The sequence below is a fragment of the Bombina bombina genome, chromosome 8 (genome assembly GCF_027579735.1).
Source record: "Bombina bombina isolate aBomBom1 chromosome 8, aBomBom1.pri, whole genome shotgun sequence".
Taxonomy (NCBI): domain Eukaryota; kingdom Metazoa; phylum Chordata; class Amphibia; order Anura; family Bombinatoridae; genus Bombina; species Bombina bombina.
The window spans coordinates 266,453,059-266,470,164 of record NC_069506.1 but is presented as its reverse complement, the minus strand read 5'-3'; the positions used below and the strand labels follow the sequence as shown (position 1 = coordinate 266,470,164).

The following is a 17,106-nucleotide window of genomic DNA, read 5'->3' as shown; positions in this document are numbered from 1 at the left end:
TTGCTTTTAAGTCGGGAAAAGAAGGGCGTAAAGTTTAAGTCTATACCAACAATTAGGATCTTTATGTAACATGATTCCTAGATATCTAATCTGCGTGACCTCTCTTAGCTCATATTGTGTCTTACTATCCATGTTTTTGTATATCCATAGAATCTCTGATTTAAGCGTATTGACTTTATAGCCCGAAATACTACTAAATAAATCTAATGCCTTGAACGCAATAGGGATATTTCTATGTGTTTGTTGGAAATAGAGGAGTAGATCATCGGCATATAAGGCAAGCACAAACTTCTGAGATCCAATCTTTATTCCCTCCAATTCTTGTCTGAGATAAATTGCTAGTGGCTCAATGGCCACATTAAATAGGAGGGGTGATAAGGGACACCCCTGGCGCGTTTCCTTCTCTAATTTAAAAAAATCTGATTGAGTATTATTAACCAGTATCGAGGAGATGGGGTAGTTGTATATGGCTTTAATGAATTCAATCAATTTACCTGAGAAGCTAAACTTTTCAAGGGAAGTATACAAATGTTCCCATATTATAGAGTCAAATGCCTTCTCTGCGTCGACCACAACCATAGCAAGATCGTCATGATACGCTGGTTTTTCCTTATGCAATTTGTTCCAAAAATATTCTATTAGCATATATGTTTTACGAATGTTTTTTGTTGGTGATCTATCACACATAAAACCGGTCTGATCTTGATGTATAATTTTTTAGTATTTCCTTCAAACGATTTGCAATTATTACTGTTAATAGTTTATAATCTGTATTCAACAGAGAGATGGGTCTGTATGACCCTGGATCTGATAAGATTTTGTCTTTTTTTGGAATAAGGGTTATGATCGACGCGGAGAAAAATCGAGACATTATTTTCCCATCTATGAAATATGTATTAAATAAACAAGTCAGTATGGGTGCTATATCAAAAAGTCCTTTTTCAATGGGACTTCCATAGCGCTGGTATTACGAGTTTACCTATCCGGCCAAAAAGTGAGCGGTACAGCCTATAACTACAAGATCTGTACCGTCACCTGAAAGTCAGTAGTTATGGGTTTTACGTTACAGAACTGTACCATAAAACTCATAACTAAAGTGTTACAAAGTACACTAACACCCATAAACTACCTATTAACCCCTAAACCGAGGCCCTCCTGCTTCGCAAACACTACAATAAAATTATTAACCCCTAATCTGCCGCTCCCGATATCGCCGCCACTGTAATAAACATATTAACCCATAAACCGCCGCACTCCCGCATTGTAAACACTAGTTAAATATTATTAACCCCTAATCTGCTGCCCCCAAAATCGCCGCCCCTAACTACACTTATTAACCCCTAATCTGCTGCCCCCAATGTCGCCTCCGCCACTATACTAAAGTTATTAACACCTAACCCTAAGTCTAACCCTAACACCCACTAACTTTAACATAATTAAAATAATTCCAAATAAAAATTACAATTAATTCCTAAATTATTCCTATTTAAAACTAAATAAATACTTACCTGTAAAAAAAAACCTAAGCTAGCTACAATATAACTAATAGTTATATTGTATCTAGCTTATGTTTTATTTTTATTTCACAGGTAAGTTTGTATTTATTTTAACTAGGTAGATTAGTTATTAAATAGTTATTAACTATTTACGTACTACCTAGTTAAAATAAATACAAACTTACCTGTGAAATAAAACCTAACCTGTCTTACAGTTAAATCTAACATTACACTAAAATTAACTAAATTAAATTAAAAAAATACATTTATCTAAATTACGAAAAATAATAAACACTAAATTACACAAAATAAAAAAGAAATTATCAAATATTTAAACTAATTACACCTAATCTAATAACCCTATCAAAATAAAAAGTCCATCCTCATCCAGCCGGGAGAAGTCTTCATCCAAGCGGCAAGAAGTCCTCAACGAAGCCGGGAGAAGTCTTCATCCAAGCGGCAAGAAGTCATCGTTCTGGCGGGCAGAAGTCTTAATCCAGTCGGCATCTTCTATCTTCATCCTTCCGACGTGGAGCGGCTCCATCTTCAAGACATCCGGCGCGGAGCATCCTCTTCGTACGCCGTACACTGAAGGTTCCCTTTAAGGGACATCATCCAAGATGGCGTCCCTTGAATTCCGATTGGCTGATAGAATTCTATCAGCCAATCGGAATTAAAGGGTAAAAAAATCAGCCAATAGGATTGAGCTTTAATCCTATTGGCTGATCCAATCAGCCAATAGGATTGAGCTCACATTCTAGTGGCTGATTGGAGCAGCCAATAGAATGCAAGCTCAATCCTATTGGCTGATTGGATCAGGCAATAGGATTTTTTATCCTTTAATTCCGATTGGCTGATAGAATTCTATCAGCCAATCGGAATTCAAGGGACGCCATCTTGGATGACGTCCCTTAAAGGGAACCTTCAATGTACGGCTGGGACCGTATGAAGAGGATGTTCCACGCTGGATGTCTTGAAGATGGAGCCGCTCCCCGTCGGAAGGATGAAGATAGAAGATGCCGACTGGATGAAGACTTCTGCCCGCCAGAAGGACAACTTCTTGCGCTTGGATGAAGACTTCTCCCAGCTTCGTTGAGGACTTCTTGCCGCTTGGATGAAGACTTCTCCCGGATGGATGAGGATGGATGTCCGGTCTTCAAAAACTGTAAGTGGATCTTCAGGGGTTAGTGTTAGTTTTTTTTAAGGGTTTATTGGGTGGGTTTTATTTTTTATTAGGGACTTTGGGCACCGTAAAAAAAAAAGAGCTAAATGCCCTTTTAAGGGCAATGCCCATTCAAATGCCCTTTTCAGGGCAATGGGGAGCTTAGGTTTTTTCGGTAGGTTTTTATTTGGGGTGGTTGGTTGTGTGGGTGGTGGGTTTAACTGTTGGGGGGTTGTTTGTATTTTTTTTTTACAGGTAAAAGAGCTTATTTCTTTGGAGCAATGCCCCGCAAAAGGCCCTTTTAAAGGCCATTGGCAGTTTAGTGTACGCTAGGGTTTTTTTTATTTTGGGGGGGCTTTTTTATTTTGAAAGGACTATTAGATTAGGTGTAATTAGTTTAAATATTTCTTTTTTATTTTGTGTAATTTAGTGTTTATTATTTTTTGTAATTTAGATAAATGTATTTTTTTAATTTAATTTAGTTAATTTTAGTGTAATGTTAGGTGTTAGTGTAACTCAGGTTAGGTTTTATTTTACAGGTAAAATTTATTTTAACTAGGTAGTTAGTAAATAGTTAATAACTATTTACTAACTAGTCTACCTAGTTAAAATAAATACAAACTTAGCTGTGAAATAAAAATAAAACCTAAGATAGCTACAATGTAACTATTAGTTATATTGTAGCTAGCTTAGGGTTTCCTTTACAGGTAAGTATTTAGTCTTAAAGGGACAGTATACACTAATTTTCATATAACTGCATGTAATAGACACTACTATAAAGAATAAGATGCACAGATACTGATATAAAAATCCAGTATAAAACTGTTTAAAAACTTACTTAGAAGCTGTCAGTTTGGCTCTGTTGAAAAGGTAGCTGGAAAGCCCACTGCAAGTGGCAAATAAGACACTCCCCCTTCTTTTACATATGAAAAGACCCTTTACACAAACAGGAGCAAGCTGGAGAAGGTAGCTGACAGTATTCACATAAAACTTTGGGGCTTGGTTAGGAGTCTGAAAATTAGAGCAATGTTATTTAAAAATAAGCAAAACTATACATTTATTTAAAAAAAAAAACTTTATGGGCTATATAAATAGATCATCTACAAAACATTTATGCAAAGAAAAAATGAGTGTATAATGTCCCTTTAAATAGGTATTATTTAGGTAATAATAGTATTTTTTTTTTAGATTTATTTTAATTATATTAAAGTTAGGGATGCTATGGGTAGGGTTCGATTTAGGGTTAGGTTTAGGGGTTAATATATTTATTTAGTGTTAGTGATGTGGGAGGCCAGAGGTTTAGGGGTTAATAACTTTAGTATAGTGGTGGCGGCGACATTGGGGGCAGCAGATTAGGGGTTAATAAGTGTAGGTAGGTTGCGGCAACATTGGGGGCGGCAGATTAGGGGTTAATAAGTGTAGGTAGGTGTTGTGGCGACGTTATGAACTATGACTTTACATGCACCTTTACAATTATATACAGCACCATTTTGACAGTGGATCCAGCCTTCATATACTCTTGCAGGTACCATAGTGAGGAGGCATCAAATGCCCAGAAGATATACACACTTCATATAAGGGGATCAAAGTAAATAGCAGTCCAGGACTGGACACAAAGGCTGAGTACTGATGTTAATTGACAATATTCTAATAATCTGCATAGGACTGAGGACATGACCTACTGTTATTGACTTTGAAGTGGAATCCAGAAGACAAAGTCAGGCAAGCTTAGAACAGGACCAGAACAGTAGGCCAAATTAAAATCCAGGGTAGTAGACTAGCCAGAGGTATAACTCAGTCAGGATACTGGAGTGAAATCAGAACACAGGAGCATAGTCAAAAACAGTTAAAGATTGTGAACCAGGGTATCCAAAGAGAGAAAATGGCACCCACTTGATTACAGGACCCAAACAAACCGATGCGAAGAGAATCCATGTCATAAGTAGGGAATAAAATGACACAAAAAGACTCACAGAATGTGGTGAATGAAAATGATGTGACAAGTAAACAAAACACATAATTTGACATTTCCTCATAGTAAATCCTGTATATGGGTAAATGATATACAGTACATTTTATATTTACCGAGTGTCTCTTGTTCCCATAGGTATTTCTGGTTTATACTTTCATGGGGCGTTTGCTGGTAATTTAGTGGTTATGGGAGCGAAGCCACATGTCCCTTTAAGCCTCTTTCCTGACATCGACATGTACTTTTATAAATTATGCTGAAGACAGTTTTGTGATGAATTGTCCTTAGCCTTAAATCTTCATGTTTCTACTTTCTCAGCTATGTAACACCTTTATCAAATGATCATTTGTACTGTTATTTGCAGAAGCCAATCACATATCTATAATATGTTCTCACTTTGCTCTAGTAGGCATCCAGTGTATCTAGTAAAGCAGGTACAACCTCACATTGCTGTAGAAGGAAGTTGTGCCAGCTGTACCCACCCTTAAAGGAATAGTCTAGTCAAAATTAAACTTTCATGATTAAGATAGAGTAGGCCATTTTAAGCAACTTTTTAATTTACTCCTATTATCAATTTTCTTTGTTGTCTTGATATCTTTTTTTTGAAAAAGCAAGAATGTAAGCATAGGAGCCAGCCCATGTTTGGTTCAGCACCTGGGTAGCACTTTCTGATTGGTGTCTATATGTAGCCACCAATCAGCAGGGGGAGAGATCCTGACGTGGTACCTGGACTTGTCCGATTTGGCCAGATGTGAGAGCGGAGTATTTGATAACATTGTTGCAGCTGTTGATGTTAATACTACTGCTAATGAAGTCTACATATACAATTTTTCCAAAACACCACTATGGCTAAAGATTAAAAAAGTTTGAAGCTTTAGGTTTTGATACGATTCTCATGAGTCCTCCTTGCCAGCCATTTACACAAATTATATGGTTCAATCAAATCAAGGAACAAATGGGCCAATGAGTGACTGTTACAACCTATAAAAGCACAGGAGTCAGTATTTGGAGTATTTTGATAAAGCCCATTGTGGGTTAAACATATTATCTTATCTTTTTTAGCGCCCGTTCTTAATTCTTTTTCTGTGTGTACAAATAGCATAAAAGCAATCGTGTCACCATTTCTCTGTGACTATAAATAAAATAGTATTACATAACAAAGACTGTTATAACATAAGATTCAGCATTTACACATTCAAAGATTCAAAAATACAACATATTGCAAAGAAAACTGCAATTGCTTACCAATAATATTGAACAATCCCAATAGATCGTAATACCATATAAGTTAAACATTATTCTATTACATCTCTGGTATAAGTCATAAAGAGAAAATAAAAAAAAAACTTCCATAAAAAAATAAGTAATAATTATTGGACTAGTTAAAGTGAATGTAAATTTTGATGCTAAAGTGCCCGGTTTTAAAAAATTTGATTAAAAACAGGGGCACTTTAATTCATCAAAATTTACATTTCACTCGTGTTGTAAAGAAAACTTACCTTTGAATCTTGACAGCTGCTCCAGCTTCCTCCGCCCGTCGCAAAGCCTCTTCCTGGGTCTAAAATGAGGAATCAGGCTTCCTCCAATCACAGCGTTGAATCAGACACTGATTCCCCAGGGGGGAAGCCGTGATTGGAGGATGACCTATCCATCATTACTGACATCAGAAATGGCTTGTGACTACCGGAGGAAGCTGGAGCTGCTGTCAAGATTAAAAGGTAAGTATTTTTTCACTACACAAGTAAAATGTAAATTTTGATTAATTAAAGTGCCCCTATTTTTAATCGAATTTTTAAAAACCGGGCACTTTAGCATCAAAATTTACATTCACTTTAACCATTCACTAGACCAAAAAAAATAAAAAAATTCCTCTAACCCTTTCCCCCATCTCCCCCTTTCCCTCCCACTAACACACTTTAATTGATAAATGTTCTCACTTAACCAAAAGCTGTCTATATCCAACTTCACTGTATTTATTCCCCAGGGATGGTCATTAATAGGTATCAAATATCAATTACTACTGGGTAACCTATTTGCCCAGAAAGTGGGGAAAATTCTGCTGCTTAACTGCTACCTGAAGTACCAAGAATTCTGAAATGCGGAGATAATCTGCAACTGAAGATTAGGGGGGAAATTATTTGATTACCTCTATTTAAGAAAAAATGTTTTAAACCTTTATCTGCAAACAGTTTAATATTAAAGGGATAAAAAAAACAAAATTTTTGTTTTCATGATTCAAATAGAGCATACAATTTTAAAATTTCTCTAATGTACTTCTAGTCTCTAATTTGCTTCATTCTCTTGGTATCCTTTGTTGGAAAGAATATCAAGATAGGCTCAGAAGCTAGCTTCTGATTGGTTGCTGCACTTGTATGCTCATTTTCATTGGCTTACAAATATGTTTAGCTGGTTCCCAGTAATGTATTGCTGTTTCTTCAATAAAAGATACCAAGAGAATGAAGCAAAATTGATAACAGAAGTAAATTGGAAAGTTGTTTAAAAATATATAATCTATCAGAATCATGAAAGAAAAAATTTTGGGTTTCATGTCCCTTTAAGTTGTTCCAATATAATTTGGAAATCATTTTTTTTCCCTGAAATAGACACTGGGGGCCAAATTACAAGTGGAGCGCTATATATATCGCTTTCTTTAAAGCGATATTAGCGCTCCACTTTGTAATACCAGCACACACTAATGTGTGTGCTTGTATTACAAGTTTACAGGTTGTGTTTGCATCGCTGGGAAGCATTGCGCACATAAGAGCATGCTGTCATAGGCTCCTATGGAAGTCTCGTTCTAATGCCGTCAGAGACAGCGCAAGCGAAGAGGGTAAATCGCGCCATCTTTATTTTCTAATAAACTACACTAGGCAGTATTTTGGGACAGATTTACAAAATTAACCAGAGATCTGATCTCTAGTTAATTTTATAAGCACTAATTGCTATTGCGAGCTCGCGGTGGTAATAACCAGCCATTTGTAATGGCTGATTAATTATCATGCACCCGCAAACGGGCAAATTTGCCCATTTGTGGGTGTGCGATAATTTAGCACTCCACTTGTAATCTAGTCCTGAGTGTTTAAACTTCCATTTTTTTTTCAGAATCAAATTACGTCCCAGTAAAATAACAGTATTCACCAATATATTATTAACCAGGGTATCTGAATGTTTTATTAGAAAGAAAATATGATAGGCCTGGAGTGAAATGGAATTATTCAGCCATTTAACCAAAAATTAACTTCCCCCCAAATTTACATATTTTAGGACAGGCCCAGAAACAATGTATTAGGTCCACAAAAGGATGGTTATACTTAAAACACCTACCATTGTTGGCATCTTCCATTTGGCTAATCTTATTGGGGTAATATAACTATATCAATATCAATTTGAAATGAGATTCTAACCAACTGAATGCTAACAAGGCCTTTACGGTCAATCTAAAGCTTTGGACAATCCTTTCTTTTGTTACTTCCGTGAAATCTTTTTGCCATTTCAGCGTTAAAATGTTCAGATGAATCTGACATTGATACTTAAGTAAACTCTTCTAAAAAATAGATATAGAATGATAACCTATATGGTACATATTAACAATTGATTACAATTTGCCAAGGTTCCAATCTAACTCGTAATACGCCTTTAAAGGGACAGTCTACACCAGAATTGTTATTGTTTTAAAAGATAGATAACCCCTTTTTTACCCATTCCCCAGTTTTGCATAATCAACACAGTTATATTTATATATGTTTTACCTCTGTGATTATCTTGTATTTAAGCCTCTGCAAACTGCCCCCTTATTTCAGTTTTTTTGACAGACTTGCAGTTTAGCCAATCAGTGATAGCTCCCAGGTAACTTCACGTGCATGAGCACAGTGTTATCTATATCAAACACATGAACTAACACCCTCTAGTGGTGAAAAACCTGTTAAAATGCATTCTTAAGAGGCGGCCTTCAAGGTCTAAGAAATTCGCATATGAACCTCCTAGGTTAAGCTTTCAACTAAGAATACCAAGAGAACAAAGCAAAATTGGTGATAAAAGTAAATTGGAAACTTGTTTAATATTACATGCCCTATCTGAATCATGAAAGTTTGTTTTGGACTAGACTGTCCCTTTAAGTGATTATAAGAAAATGGCGCATTTGCAATTAGTCAAAAGAAATGGACATTGGAAGATTACTCACTAACTTGTCATAGGTTTTAGTTATATAAAACAAACTCTTCCTAAACACTGACAAAACTGTCACAATGATCTTTGGAACGGTACCTAAATTACACAAACTACAAAATTCCCATCCAGGCATCAAAACAAAATCAAATTGCACGCTGACTGCAGTCCACTCTTTCAAATACTTTTGTATGTTGTTAGACCCCAATCTATCTTTTGGCCTTCACATAGAAAAACTTGCATCTAAACTCTATCCAAAAATTTGTGCCCTGTACAAAAACAAATCCTGCCTAAGCCCTACAGTAAAGGAAAAGATTGAACAGCAAATGCTGATGCCTATCATTGATTATGGGGATGTAGTATACGCACCTGCACCGCAAACTCACCTTAATAAACTTAATACATTGTATAACTCGTTTTGCCGCTTGGTGCTACAATGTAACTACAGGACCCACCATTGTGATTTGCTAAAAGAACTAAACTGGTTGTCGCTGAAATCCAGACGCACCCTCCATTTTTCCAGCTTTGTGTTTAAGAGCTTTTCTGGGAAGCTCCCACCCTACCTGAGCAGAATGCTCTCCCCGGCTGTTCCCACCTCCTATAACCTCCGATCCAGTATTAGCACATTATTTAGTTTGCCTCAATACAAAAAGAAAGCAGCTCGATCCTCCTTTTTCTACAGAGCACCACAATTATGGAACGACATCCCGCTTCCTCAAGCCTAATATCCTTTAAGAGATCCCTCTCTACATATCTCAAAACAGAATGCACCTGTCATGGTTAATTATATATTTACTACCTGTTCTATGTTAAATCTTGCATACATTATGTATTAATATTGTTTTTGTATTTTATTGTACCCTATTGTATCAATGCAATGTTTTGTGGACCCAGAACATACTTGAAAACAAGAGAAATCTCAATGTATCCTTCCTGGTAAATTATTTTATAAATAAGTAATATGTGTTTCTTTTTGCATAATCTAGTCTACATATTGGAGCCCCTTATCGGCCCATTCATTAAAAGGTCCATATACCAATCCTGGAGGAAATTTGTGGATTCCTACAATCAGATTATATTGTGATACTCTAGGGTTGATATGAAACTCCTTGCAGTATTTCTGAAAAACTATATTTTTAAAAACTATTAAATTCAGGTTGGAAGGTAGTTTTGCATATGGATTATGTAAGGCTGGTTTTAAGTAAAATGGGGTGATAAGATTTGATTCCATCTCATAAAAGGTTAAATAATAATTTTCAGTTAACCAGTCAAGAGCATATTTCACCAGTGATGATAAAGTGTATACTTTAATATTTGGAAAAGCTAAACCTCCATGCTCTTTAAAGGGCCACAGTACCCAAATGTTTAAACACTTGAAAGTGATGCAGTATAGCTGTAAAAAGCTGACTAGAAAATATCACCTGAACATCTTTATGTTAAAAAGAAAGATATTTTACCTCAAAAGTTCCTCAGTAGCCACATCCCATTGTAAAGGATTTCTAAGCAGCATATTAGTATGTCTGTCCTGGGACAGCTGAAGGGATGAGCCTCGTGCACTCTCATGTTATTTCCCTATTCAGTTTAGGGAAGTTTACAATGAAATCTCATGAGAGTTAAGTCAAATCTCATGAGATCACAGTAAAAGAGTTCATGACATCAGCACTGCTGATTTTGATTGGCTGCTGTTCATTTCTTCATTTTTTAATTTTTTTTTACCTGCAGCTGAGCAGCAGTTGAGTATAACTTTTTACACAGAACTTACTCTGCTGAGCTGAGCAGATTGTGAGGTAAAATATCTTCCTTTTTTACATAGAGATGCCCAGGTGATATTTTCCTGTCAGCTTTTTACAGTTATACTGCATCAGTTTCAAGTGATTTAGCATATGAGTATTATGTCCCTTTATGTAGCAATATTTTTTTAATACAAATTTGCGTTTTTCTCTCTTGCCATATAAACCTAGAACATTTTATTGAAATAATTAATATCTCTTTTCTGGATAATAAATGGTAAATTTTGTATCTTGAAAAATAGCTTTGGGAATATAATTGTTTTGATTAAAACTATAGGTTCTGTCAGAGATAACAGTAATTTAATCCATTATTTAATTCTAGTTGACATTTTAAAAACAAATTGCGAAATTTACATCATACCATTGATATGGGTTCTTAAAGATAAAGATAACTAAAGCATTTAATATGTTCTACCTCTTTAAAGAGATGGCTGTGGTAGCTTCCTTTAAGCTTAGCTATCCACATTTGGTTTTCTCCAGGTTAAGCTTGTATACTGTAAATGAGCTGTATTCCTGGATATATTCTAAGAATAAATGGATACTCTTCTTAGAATCACTCAGAAAGATAATTAAATCATCAGGGTAAAAAGATAATACTACATTCTGACCCCTTATATGAATACTTTTCATTATCTGTCTTAAATAAATAACCAATGGCTCAATGGCCTTATTGAAAAGTAAGGGGAAGAGTTGTCTCGTCCCGTTTGATAGATATATATTAGGTAAAATAAGACCATTTGTCAATATGTTAGGAAAGGGATTTTTGTAAAGTAAATTGATAAAGTTACAAAAATGGCCGAAATTATATAAAGTAGAAAACATGTAATCCCATTCTATAGAGTTGAATGCCTTTTCAGCATTTACTGTAGGCAGAGCCAAATCAACCAAAAACGATCTAATACTAAGAGAGCTTTACGTATATTTTTCACTGTGTTTCAACCCAGCATTACTCCACATTGGTCAATATGAATCAAGGGGTTTAGGAGGTTTTTTTTCAATCTCTCTGCAATGATATGCATTAAAAGTTTATAGTCAGTATTTAATAAGGATATAGGTCTATAAGATTTGTGCTTTGATTTTTAGAAAAGGGCTCTTTGATCTGTCTTTTTCTGACTTTTTACTGGTCTCCTTATGTGTACTCTCTGGACCCTGACTATAGTTTTCTAACCTGATACACTTGACTCTGGTCTTGTCCCCTATTATTTCATGACCCTAGCTTTACACTCCCTGACTTTGTGGTCTCTGATAACTCTTTATCTGGCTTTCTGTTTTCCCTACAGTTGAAGTTGTGGATAATACATTGACACTAATCATTGTGGCTGTGGTTGGTGGGGTTATCGGTCTGCTTATTCTCATCCTTATCATGAAGAAAATCATCAGTATTATCCTGAAAAGAAACAGTGACACTAAGTAAGTTAACAGGGAATAACAGTGTGTAAAGCTTGGGGTAAATTGTAGTGTTGGTTGATATGACTGTGCACAAACTGGTGTTGGAGTATGTATAAGGAGACGCTTTAGTATGAGAATGAGGACTAAAAGTGTGTAGGAAAATGCTATTTTGGTGTTTGAGTCTTCCTTTGTATTTGTGATACAGGCTTAACTCAGAGATATTGTGGTTTTGGTTCCAGACCACCGCAATAAAGCAAATATAGCAATAAAGTGAGTGGCACTTATTTTTTTCCCCATTGCATATAAAAGTTATATTTACACTATACTATAGTCTATTAAGGAAGTGTGATGGAGTGTATAAACTCATCCCTGAAGAAAGGGTTAAATTATCTACAGGGAAAAACACTCTCCTGAAAGAAACAAAATGCTGTAAGGCTTGTTAGCACACTGCTGTAAACATTCCAAGTGGTAACAGGCAGACAACAAAAAGCCAACAACTGAGAACAGTTAAAGGGACACTGAACTCAAATTTTTTCTTTTGTAATTCAGAAAGAGCATGCAATTTTAAGCAACTTTCTAATTTACTCCTATTATCAAATTTTCTTCGTTCTCTTGCTATCATTATTTGAAAAAGAAGGCATCTAAGCTTTTTTTTGTTTCAGTACTCTGGACAGCACTTTTTTTATTGGTGGATGGTTCAACAAAAATGGGCCGGCATCTAAACTTACATTCTTGCATTTCAAATAAAGATACCAAGAGAATGAAGAAAATTTGATATTAGGAGTAAATTAGAAAGTTGCTTAAAATTTTATTCTCAATCTGAATCACGAAAGAAAAATTTTGGGTACAGTGTCCCTTTAAAAAGCTATATAAGGCAGCTCTTGCAAGCAAGTTTAGATTCATTTGGATCTCAGACAGAGAAGTAGCAAGACACTGGATAACCTCTATTTAAATGCTTAATGCTTTATCATCCACTTCAACAATTTTTCTAATTCCATTATCCTATAAATGGAGCAGAAAACACTAGTGCAGACTGCCTGTAACTTCAAAAGGTACACAGATATCTTAACGGCTTAGGTACTCTTTCCAACTGTAAATTTGGATCAGGCACATCTCCACTCCATACTTTTCCATCTGTTCCTGAAACCAGGTTTTCAATCCCACTCCTGACACCACGTGTAATGTAGTGGACCTTGTCAGGAAATGTTAAGCACAAACAGAATGATGCAAAAGAAGTTTTCACTTTTAAACAAGAGTCTTTACTATCAGTCAGCAGTTCAAAGTTTAAAGGGACAGTCTACACCAGAATTTTTATTGTTTTAAAAGATAGATAATCCCTTTATTACCCATTCCCCAGTTTTGCATAACCAACACAGTTATATTAATACACTTTTAACCGCTGTGATTATCTTGTATCTAAGCATCTGCAAACTGTCCCTTTTTTCAGTTCTTTTGACAGACTTGCAGTCTAGACAATCAGTGCCTGCTCCCAGATAACTTCACGTGCACGAGCACAGTGTTATCTATATGAAATATCTGAACTAACACCCTCTAGTGGTGAAAAACTGTTAAAATGCAATCTAAAAAGAGGTGGGCTTCAAGGTCTAAGAAATTAGCATATGAAACTCCTTGGTTAAGCTTTCAACTAAGAATACCAAGAGAACAAAGCAAAATTGGTGATAAAAGTAAATTGGAAAATTGTTTAAAATAACATGCTCTATCTGAATCATGAAAGTTTATTTTGGCCTAGACTGTCCCTTTAAACAACCACCCTTTTGTAGTTAAACAAACAAGCAAAAAACAACAGTGCACATACAAAGTCATATGCTTTAGAACAAAAACAAACACACAACTTATATAATCCTAAAAGTTTTTATGATAAAGCATTAAGCATTTAAATAGAGGTTATCTAAGACAACTCTCCCAGTGTCTTGCTACTTCCCTGTCTGAGATCCAAATGAATCTAACCTTGCTCACAATAGCTGCCTTGTATAGCCCTTTAAAGGGACAGTATACTGTAAAATAGTTTTTCCCTTAATGTGTTTACAATTGCTTTTTTTACCAACTGCAGAGTAAAAAATGTATGAAAATTAGCTTTTTAAGGTTTATTTGTGTATATTAAAGCTCTGATTTTGTGTTTTGAAGCCACAACCTAATAAAATGGGTTGAGCTTGTAGGTATAATCAGATCTCATTACTGTATCACATTGTGCACATATACCTGCTTCTTTATCTTATATCTGTCCTTAAAACAATCACCAGTACTTTGAGAGAACAATGGAAAATCAACATTGTATTACCTCATCTCTGCTATATCCGACTGGGAGTGTAATTTCTTCTGTGTTTACAAAGTTTATCTATAGCTGGTACGTGCGGCCACAAACTTTCAGAATAGGTGGGGATACCACATGCTAAATCAACAATTTCAAATGCCAATATAAGGGTAAAGGAGCTACTTGTAAACAATTTAATACACTCCAGCAGGTAAAGTGGATCATTGGGAACAAATTAAAGGGGAGAAATTTTTTGAGTAAACTGTCCCTTTAAGTATCCTCAGCTGTTGCTAATTGGCTTCTTGTTGTCTGGCTGTTACTAATAGTAATATTTTCAGCAGTGAGCTAACACGCCTTACAGCATTTTGTTTCTTTCAGGATAGTATTGTTCCCTGTAAAGATGTTAACCCTTTCTACAGGGAGGAGTTTATACACTCCATCACAGTATGCAATAGCATTATGTCTAAAAAACAATGTACATACCTTAATTAAAAAAATACTTTATTGCTAAAATATGCTAACCATCATCTGAGCATTCAGTGAGTCATAGGGGCCGATTTAACAAAGTGCGAAAGGACATGATCCTCTGTAGCGGATCATGTCCGGCGCACATAGATAAATGCTGTCAGCATTTATCATTGCACAATCGGCCTCTAGCAGGGGGTGTCAATCAACCCGATTGTATGTGATCGGGCGGATTGCTGTCGGACGAGTTAAGGAGCAGCGGTCTTAAGACCGCTGCTTCTAAACTGCTGTTTCTGGCGAAACTTAAGGCCCGCGCGGAAACAGCTACATCAAGCTCCATACGGAGCGTGATTAATTAATCGGCGCCCTAATGTTTTTGCTGGTGGTGTGTATATATAGGTGTGTATATATGTGTATTTATGTGTTTATATGTGTGTATATGTTGGAAAAATGGTACAGATAGACTTGCTTGGCACAGGGTTGCCACAAACCTTCAATTTGTAAAAAAAACAATATGTGTGGAGCGCAATAAACTGAGGTATGCCTGTACTTAGTTGTCCTATATTCTTGTCACAAGGAAGTGCAATTGACCTCTTGTGGGCCCTAGCAGGCGAGCGACTGTTGTGTATGTGTGACTCAGTTTACTAGATGTATTTCTGGAAAGGAAGGTGAGTGCTGTGTAATTGTCACTCTGTTCACTACTTGTGTCATCAGGAAGCAGTGTGAGTGCTGTATTATTTTCTTAGGTGCCCAGTAAGGAGTGCTGTGTGAGAATAACTTGTTTTTTTCCTCGTGCCACCAGTAAGGAGTGTGAGTGCTGTGTTCACATGTCACAGGTGTCCCCCAGTGTCCATAACTGTTTTCTTTTACAAGATACGATGAGTCCACGGATTTCATCCTTACTTATGGGATATCGCCTCCTGGTCAGCAGGAGGAGGCAAAGAGCACCACAGCAGAGCTGTATATATAGCTCCTACCTTCCCTCCCACCCCAGTCATTCTCTTTGCCTGTGTTAGTGATAGGAAGAGGCAGAGTGAGGTGTTAGTTATAGGTTCTTCAATCAAGTGTTTATTATTTTTTAAAGTGGTGCCACAGTGTGCTACTTTGTTCTGGGGTGTAGCCTAGACCAGATCAGTCTCTTCAGTCAAAAGAGAAGCATTTGGTGGCTTTCAAGCAATGGGAACTTGTGGGACATAATTCTCACTGCGCCTCCCATATACTGTTGCTGCCCTATCTGGAAAAAATCTGAGGGTCTTTTGCTCAGTATTTTTCTTGTATCCTTCAGGTCCATGTGAGCAGTAGGATTTCACACGCCTGAGTGCTGCCTTTGCTGTCGGCAGCTTGTTAGATAAGTGCTTTTTTTGTTTCTGGGATTAGAAAATAGCCCTCAGAAGGATTTGGCCTCTCACGTTATAATTGAGCATCCCTTTGCATATTATATGGGCTCTTTACAGGTATGCATTCTCTTGTTCATTTAGGACAGTATACAGACAGCAAATATACATTTATTTCACTTGGTAACCCACTTGCATGGCAAGTGTTTGTACATTATCGTTGTAAGCAAACATGGGGCATGTTCTCCCGGCGGTTATTTATACAAATACAAGCCAACCGGGAGTTTGCTATATTTTGCCTGTTGCACAGCGACTGTTTGTCATAGATTTGTGACATATCGTTATAAGGGATTATTTTATTCAAACATGGGGCATGTTCTCCCGGCGGTTATTTATACAAAGACAAGCCGACTGGGAGTTTACTATATTCTGCCTGTTACACAGTGGCTTGTTTTATTCAACCATGGGGCATGTTCTCCCGGCGTTTTTTTATACATATACAAGCCGACCGGGAGCTTTCTATGGGCTCACATCGCTCTCTTCGAGCATAATTATGGCGTAGTATTTTTCAATGTATTGTTTACGCCCACGATGGGTGGTCCTTAACATGGCCCTGTTCATAGCGCGCGCTTTTCTTCCCCTTCACGGGGTGTTGTAAACTTGTTGCGCAAGATAAAGAAATAAAGCGCACATGATGTGGCAAAACAAGTGCACACATACGGATTCTTTGCACTTGGTAATGTAAACTCCTTTGCAAGTCCCAATATCGTTATAAGACAGCATGTTTGACGTGTGAAGATCATCACGTTACAAGACTCCTTATACACACACTTCTATTTTATTTGGGTCATTTTGCTACGAACATGTCGTTCTCATTATAACTTGAACATGAAGTGAGGGCTCATCTCAGCAAGCTCATCTGAGATGCCCGTTGTTACTCTGACGATTGTGTGCAAGACATTAAAAAACTTTCTCTTTAACTTTTAAAGAGACAGTAACACACAAAACAGATAACGTTCTGTTTCAGTCTTTAAGTGTCAGTACCGTTTTTGGTGGGGTTTTCTT

At 36.5% G+C, this 17,106-nt stretch overlaps 1 protein-coding gene across 1 annotated transcript in view; it reads left to right on the top strand.

The window, feature by feature from the left end:
- The window catches only part of SCN4B (sodium voltage-gated channel beta subunit 4), a 157,018-nt gene that overhangs the window by 134,342 nt on the left and 5,570 nt on the right, over positions 1 to 17,106 (top strand). Inside the window, exon 4 of the mRNA XM_053691287.1 lies at positions 11,862 to 11,991. Coding sequence (XP_053547262.1) covers positions 11,862 to 11,991 — 130 coding nt within the window. The remainder of the gene's footprint in view (positions 1 to 11,861; positions 11,992 to 17,106) is intronic.